The following is a 7,764-nucleotide window of genomic DNA, read 5'->3' as shown; positions in this document are numbered from 1 at the left end:
CTGGTCAATTATTTTTTTCATTTAAGCTTCAAAAATGAGAATTGTTCTTTTAATTAAATTCTGAATCTTCCGAAAATCAAACTCGACCACACTCGCGGGTCATAATATATATTACGAAGCTATTCGAGACTTTAAGTCACTGAACAAGGCGTAAATTCTTAAAATGATAAGTCGGGTCGTTACAGATCTATACATGGAACACATAATATAATGTAATTGAAACAACATGTACAAACGAGGACAACGAAAGTGGCACCTATTGTCTGCATCGTCCTTTGTGTTCACATATCATATTATACACTTATGCGTTTTGATAGACCGTCCATAGTGTTTATTCATACCGTATACCTATACATCTCATACACAATGCATCTATGCGTTTCATAGATCGTCCACAGGATTTCATAACACAATATACCTTTGCGTTTCATAGACCGTCCACAGGATTTCATAACACAATATACCTATGTGTTTCATAGACCGTCCACAGGGTTTCATAACATAATATACCTATACATTTCATAGACCGTCCACAGGATTTCATAACATATTATACCTATGCGTTTCATAGACCGTCCACAGGATTTCATAACACAATATACCTATGTGTTTCATAGACCATCCACAGGATTTCATAACATAATATACCTATGCATTTCATAGACCGTCCACAGGATTTCATAACACAATATACCTATGCGTTTCATAGACCGTCCACAGGATTTCATAACACATTATACCAATGCGTTTCATAGACCGTCCACAGGATTTCATAATACAATATACCTATGTGTTTCATAGACCGTCCACGGGATTTCATAACATTATTCATGTTTTGGTAAACGGCCACAATTCATGTTCATACTATTGATTACTTGTAATAGCCACAGGTGATCATAGGACATTAATGACATTATTTTATAAAGGAGCTAAAACTCATCACATAATGTTTACACATTCTTTCATTTCATTGGCACTATTGGCAACATATATAATTCTCATTCTGGGCACGATGACCACATTTAGTATTCCATACTCACCCTTTTCACTTTCAAACATCATCATCATCAACAACAACAAGGCATTATAAATCAATGTTTTTAGTACACATGTGAGCAATTAAGAGTCTTAGGCACATAGAGTTTTTTTTTCACAAAATTTGGCATAATATCCTTCGTTTGAACTCGACTTGAAGTCACAATATTATTAACGCACAACCCATACTTTGAACATATTTTCAAATGATAACATAACATAGTAAAATCATCTTGGGATACATATTGTACATATATCTTTCATTATAAGCTTATTTGGAATAGCCACTTTCATAATGAACAATTCGGGACTTTACATAAATTGCATGAATACCGTGGGATTTAGTTATAGGAGAGGAGTTTAGCTAACATACCTCAATGGAGCTTCCTTAAACTCTAAAATGTTCTAGAATTCTTAGCAACTTCAATCTATTTTACAAAATATATCAAATTGAACCAAAATTAGGAAGATGCTAATGGTTCTAGCTCATTTGAGCATTTTATCAAACACTAGGTGTGCATTAAGGTTTCAAGGTCCTTTTATGGAGGATTTCATCATCCCACAACCCAATCTTTACCATTTTTAGCTCAACAATCTTCTTACACCCTTTGATAACACATGCATGTAAAATAAACAACTCTCATGCCCAAAATTACCTTGCTAATTACCCATTTCTAGACAAAATTCGAAATTAAGGGTTAGGGTATAGAATCTTACCTCTTAGGATGAAGGCCTAGTGAGTTTCCCTTCTTAATCGTCCAAAATTTGAGCAAGAATTGAAGAACAATTATTGAGGAACACCTTCTTACTCTAGGGAACTCTCTCACTCTAAAATATCAGAATTTACTAAAAAATGGCACCTTACATCTATTTTAACGAAGTAGGGTAGAGTTTTAAAAATCCAAAAATAAAGTTCCGGAACAAGGTCTGCGATCGCATAATTGATATGCAGTTTGCATATCGGCCGCATAATTTGGCCTCCAAAAATGGGCATGACTGACCCGGTCTGCAGTCACTATGCGGCCCGCAGACCTGTTCTGCGGTCGCATAATGCACCGCAAAACGGTTATACGGTTGCATAGTGCACCGCAGAACCTCTCTCCGAAAAATACCAAAGCAGGATATGCGAGAAGGGTGCGGCCCACGAAGTGGTTATGCGATCGCATAATGGCCGCAAAATTTGACATCAAAATGACCCTAAAAACTGACCCACTCTGTGACCATTCTGCGGTCGCAAAATAGGCCGCAAAAATGCCTACTTCTACCCAACATTTTCTTCCACTTCCCAGCGCACTGTTCAATCCAAAAAGTCCGAACCGCATCCTCAAACATGTATGCCTACTCCGATACCATGAAACCTTGAATTCATTTGCGAAATTTTACGGGGCTTTACACTTAAATACTTAGAAATTTTCCGGGGTGTTACAAATATGTAGTGAACCAACTTGCCGGTGGGAACTGCGGAGGCGTGTGATATTTTGGATGAGATGGTATATACTTCATTGGCATGGCAATCCCGGGCAAATGTTCCACAAAGGGATCCCAATATGATTCACCTTCACAAAGAATTGCATGACCATGGGCAAGCCATAGCCGAATTGACCACCACCATGAACCAATTGGCAAAGGCTCAACTTTAACAAGTTCAAAACCCGAGGCAATTCAATGCAATGGAGGGAGTAAACATGATGGTGAAAAAATGGAGATCAAAGGGTCTACAAGTGCAACAAATAGTGAAAACTTTTGTGCAAGAAGATAGTGGGTTTTAGCAAGAGGATTTCTACAATGACCAAAAAGAAGAGGTCCAATATGTGAACAACTTTCAAGGCCAAAGAAACAACTTCCAAGTCCCAAGCCAACAACAATGGAGACCTCAAAACAATCAAGGAAATTGGAATTCTCACAATCAAAGCAATTGGAATAACAACAACAATTAAGGCAATTAGAGTGGAGGCAATAATCAAGGGAATTGGCATAACAACAATAACCAAGGCAATTAGGGAGGCAACAATCAAGGCAGGTATAATAACAATCAAGGAAATCGGGGGTCAGGTTTTCAAAGGCCCCCGATGTATCAACAACCGAGCTACCCACCCCCTTATTCTTCCCATGGCCTTAGTTCTTCCAACAATGAAATAGGCCATATTGAGAACATCTTACAGCAAATGATGGACAAGAATGCCACTTCCGATGCCCAACTTGATTCACATAACACATCGATTCGCAACTTAGAAGTGCAAATAGGGCAAATCTCTCAAGCTTTAAATTCTCATCCTAAGGGGGCACTACCAAGTGACACGGTGGTGAACCCAAAGGGTGGGAACAATACGGGTCATGGCCGTTACTATAAGAAGTGAAAGATGTGGTAATGCACCCACCTCAAGTCAAAGGCAACTTGTGGATGATGAACAAGTGGTAGACGAAGAAGAACAAGAGATCTCGAACAATGTGGTGCAAGCAAATGATAAAATGCAGATTGATATTGATGACACTGTGGAAGAGACTCAGGAGGAAGTGAACCCGTCTAGGGATTATGTTATTGACATACCAAAACTGGTAGTGCAAAAGACTAAGGCACCATTGCCTAAGCCACCTCCTCCATATCCTCAAAGGCTCGCCAAGCAAAATGGCGAGAATCAATTCAAAAAATTCATTGACATGATGAAGAGTCTCTCGATAAATGTGTCATTAGTGGAAGCCTTGGAGAAAATGCCTAGTTATGCAAAGTTTATGAAGGATTTGGTGACAAAGAAGCGATCGATGAATTTTGAAACTATCAAAGTCACTCATCAAGTGAGTGAAATTGTGCATTTGTTGGTTCCTAAATTAGAAGATCCCGGTGCTTTCACAATCCCTTGTACCATTGGAAGTATCGAGTTTGCTAAAGCTCTTTGAGATCTTGGGGCAAGTATCAATTTGATGCCTTATTTGGTTTTCAAGACCTTGGGAATTGGGCAACCAAGACCCACATCTATGAGATTACAAATGGTCGATCGTACAATGAAGAGAACGTTGGGAGTGATTGAAGATGTATTAGTTCGGGTTGATAAGTTCATTCTTCAGGTGGATTTTGTTATTCTTGATTGTGAAGTGGACTATGAGGTGCCGATTATTCTTAGAAGACCTTTCCTTACTACGAGTAAGGATCTTGTTGATGTGGAAGCTGGAGAACTCAGTTTTCGGGTGGGTGATGAAAAGGCGGTGTTCCATATGTGCAAATCTATGCGGCAACCAAATAGCAATAAAGTGTGTTCTTTTGTGGACTTGGTGACCGATATGATTATTAATGATACAAGTGCCACGATTAATGTGGGTGATATGTTGGAGGCCGTCTTGCTCAACTTTGATGATGACGAGATGGATGGCTTCATGAAATGTGTGAATTCTTTGCAAGGAATGAGGTCGTACAACTATGCACCCCGGAGACTTTCCTTGGATCTTGAAAATAGGAAAATTCCCCCTACAAAGCCTTCAATTGAAGAGCCTCCTACCTTGGACTTGAAGCCATTGCCTCCACATCTTCTGTATGAATTTCTTGGTCCTTGCTATACTTTACCGGCTATTCTTTCCTCTTGTTTGACTAACGTCCAAGTTGACTCTACATTGGCGGTGCTCCATAAAAGGAAGAAGGCTATTGGGTCAACTTTGGTGGATATTCAGGGAATAAGCCCCACATTTTGCATGCACAAGATTAACTTGGAGGAGGATGCCAAACCATCATTGAACATCAAAGGAGACTCAATGAAGCTATGCAAGACGTGGTAAAAAAGAAGATTATCAAATGGTTGGATGCCGGGTTGTCTACCCCATTTCCAATAGTTCGTGGAATTCTCTGGTGCAATGTGTCCTAAAGAAGGGGGGCATGAAGGTGGTCACCAATGACAAGAATGAGTTGATTCCTACAAGAACGATGATCGAGTGGAGAGTGTGTATGGACTATCGCAAGCTAAACAAAGTCACAAGGAAAGATCATTTTCCACTTCCCTTCCTTGACCAAATGCTTGATAGGTTGTTTGGTCGTGATTTCTATTGCTTTATAGATGGATATTCGGGCTACAACAAAATCCTTATTTCTCCGAAAGATCAAGAGAAAACAACCTTCACATGTCTCTACGGTACTTTTGCTTTCAAGCGGATGTCATTTGGCTTATGTAATGCACCGGTGACTTTTCAAAGGTGTATGATGGCGATCTTTACGGATATGGTCGAGGACTACCTTGAAGTCTTCATGGATGACTTCTTGGTGGTCGGGGATTCCTTTGATGATTGCTTGGCAAATTTGTATAAAGTATTAGCAAGGTGTGAAGAAACGAACTTGGTGCTAAATTGGGAGAAATGTCATTTCATGGTCGAGGAGGGCATTGTACTTGGCCACAAAATTTCAAAGAATTGCATAGAAGTCGACAAGGCAAAGGTTGAGGTGATTTCTAAACTTACACCTCTAACTTTGGTGAAAGGCGTGCAAAGTTTCTTAGGTCACACGGGGTTCTACCGACGTTTCATCAAAGATTTTTCTAAAGTTGTGAACCCGTTGTTCAAGCTATTAGAGAAAGATGCTAAGTTTCACTTCAATGATAATTGCATGAGAGCCTTTGAATTGCTAAAGTTCAAGTTGAAAACCACTCCCATTATCACTGCTCCTAATTAGAGTATTCCTTTTGAGCTCATGTGCGATTCTAGTGATATAGCGGTTGGGTCAGTTTTGGGGCAACACATCAACAAGACTTTTCATCCGGTCTACTATGATAGTAAGACCATGAATGATACCCAAGTCATCTACACCTTTACGGAGAAAGAGCTTCTTGCCATTGTGTTTGCAATTGAGAAGTTTCGCCCGTACTTGATGGGTGCAAAGGTTATTGTTCACACGGATCATGCGGCACTTAGCTATCTTATAATCAAGAAATATTCCAAAGATCGGTTGATGAGATGGGTGCTATTGTTGCAAGAGTTTGATATTGACATCCAATATCGAAAAGGGAGTGAAAATCAAGTGGTGGACCACTTGTCTCATTTGGAGGAGGGGGGAGGCCGCATGATGGACTTCAAATCAATGACTACTTCCCCGATGAGTAACTCTTGGCTATTTCAATAAAAGAGGTGCCATGGTTCACGGATCTAGCAAACTTCCTTGTGTGTGGAATCATCCCGGATGAGTTCTCTCCAAATCAAATGAAGAAGCTCAAACTGGATTGTCAAGATTATTATTGGGACGAGCCATACCTTTTTCGGATTTGCATGGATGAGGTAATTAGAAGACGAGTACCGTACGAAAAGAAAAATATTATTCTTGAGGCTTGCCATTCTTCACCTTATGGTGGTCACCATGGCGGATCAAGAATGGCGGCCAAAGTGCTAAGTTACGATTTCTATTGGCCCACTCTTTACAAAGATGTAAGTGATATGGTGAAAAGATGTGATGAATGTCAACGGGCCGATGGAATTTCGAAGAGGAATGAAATGCCTCTCACTACCATTTTGGAGATTGATATCTTTGATGTGTGGGGTATTGACTTCATGGATCCTTTTGTGAGTTCTTGTAGAAAAACCTACATCTTGATCGCGGTTGACTATGTGTCTAAATGGGTTACAGCCAATGCTATACCTAACAATGAAGCAATAAGTGTGGTGGCGTTCTTGAAAAAGAATATTTTCACAAGATTTAGTACTCCGCGGGCTATAATAAGCGATGGGGGTCGCATTTTTGCAACAAGGCTTTTGACACTTTGCTTAGCAAGTATGGTGTCACTCATAAAGTTACGACTCCCTATCATCCACAAGCGGTCAAGTAGAAGTCTCCAAACGGGAGATAAAGAGTATCTTGTCCATAACAGTGAATGCTAACCGGACAGATAGGTTAAAGAAGCTTGATGATACACTATAGGCTTATCGGACTACTTTCAAAACTCCCATCGGGATGTCTCCATACCGGCTGGTGTTTGGAAAAGCTTGTCATCTTCCTGTGGAACTTGAGTACAGAGTTATGTGGGCTTTAAAGAAATTGAATCTTGATTGGGATGCAATTGCCAACTTGCGGGTTGCACATATGAATGAATTGGATGAGTTCCGGTACCATGCCTATGCAAGTTCTTCCTTGTACAAAGAGAAGATAAAATACCTCCATGACAAATACATTCGGAACATGGAGTTAAAGGTGGGAGATCTTTTTTTGTTGTTTATGCTTCTCGGAAAGATGAAATCTAAATGGAGTGGTCCCTATGAAATTGTGGGTGTAACGCCTTTTGGTGCATTGGACTTGAAGAATAAAAATAATGAGGTTTTCCAAGTCAATGGTCACTGGGTGAAGCAATATTTGGGAAAGGTTGATGATGGCCACGTGGTGGCAGTGATTCATTTCAAATGATCGTAATCTACGTCGTGCCGCGATGTTAAATCAGGCGCTTCTTGGGAGGTAACCCATGTTCCTTTTTCTTTTCTTTTCGTCTTTCGTAGTTAGGTGTTATTTTGGTGCTAATTAGTTTTGAAGTATGTTGCAGGAATAAGTGTACTTTATAGGAATTATGCCCAGAAAATTGGCTAAGTGTGGAAAGAATTGAGGACCGAAAATTTATTGTGCGGACCGCAAACTTTTGGTTGCTACAGCAAAGGTAATCTGCGGTCGCACAATTACATTGAGTACCACACAATTTGAAATAGAAAAATGACAACTCTCTGACATTGGTTTGTTAATGAAATGGCCAAATTGCGGTCTCAAGATAAAATCTGCGG

The 7,764-nt window shown here is 39.9% G+C and overlaps 1 protein-coding gene across 1 annotated transcript; it reads left to right on the top strand.

The window, feature by feature from the left end:
- The first annotated feature begins 3,369 nt into the window (after window positions 1-3,369).
- Window positions 3,370-3,930, top strand: LOC138904793 (uncharacterized). Its single transcript, XM_070193298.1, has one exon. The coding sequence runs from the start codon at window positions 3,370-3,372 to the stop codon at window positions 3,928-3,930; it is 561 nt and encodes a 186-aa protein (XP_070049399.1).
- Window positions 3,931-7,764: the final 3,834 nt, after the last annotated feature.

Source organism: Nicotiana tomentosiformis, chromosome 2 (genome assembly GCF_000390325.3).
Source record: "Nicotiana tomentosiformis chromosome 2, ASM39032v3, whole genome shotgun sequence".
Classification (NCBI taxonomy): domain Eukaryota; kingdom Viridiplantae; phylum Streptophyta; class Magnoliopsida; order Solanales; family Solanaceae; genus Nicotiana; species Nicotiana tomentosiformis.
The sequence above is the reverse complement of the archived record's forward strand: the minus strand, read 5'-3'. Positions and strand labels throughout refer to the sequence as shown.

What these genes read in the sequence shown, in the direction of transcription:
- LOC138904793 (XM_070193298.1), top strand. Translation starts at nt 3,370, where the DNA reads ATGGCCGTTACTATAAGAAGTGAAAGATGTGGTAATGCACCCACCTCA.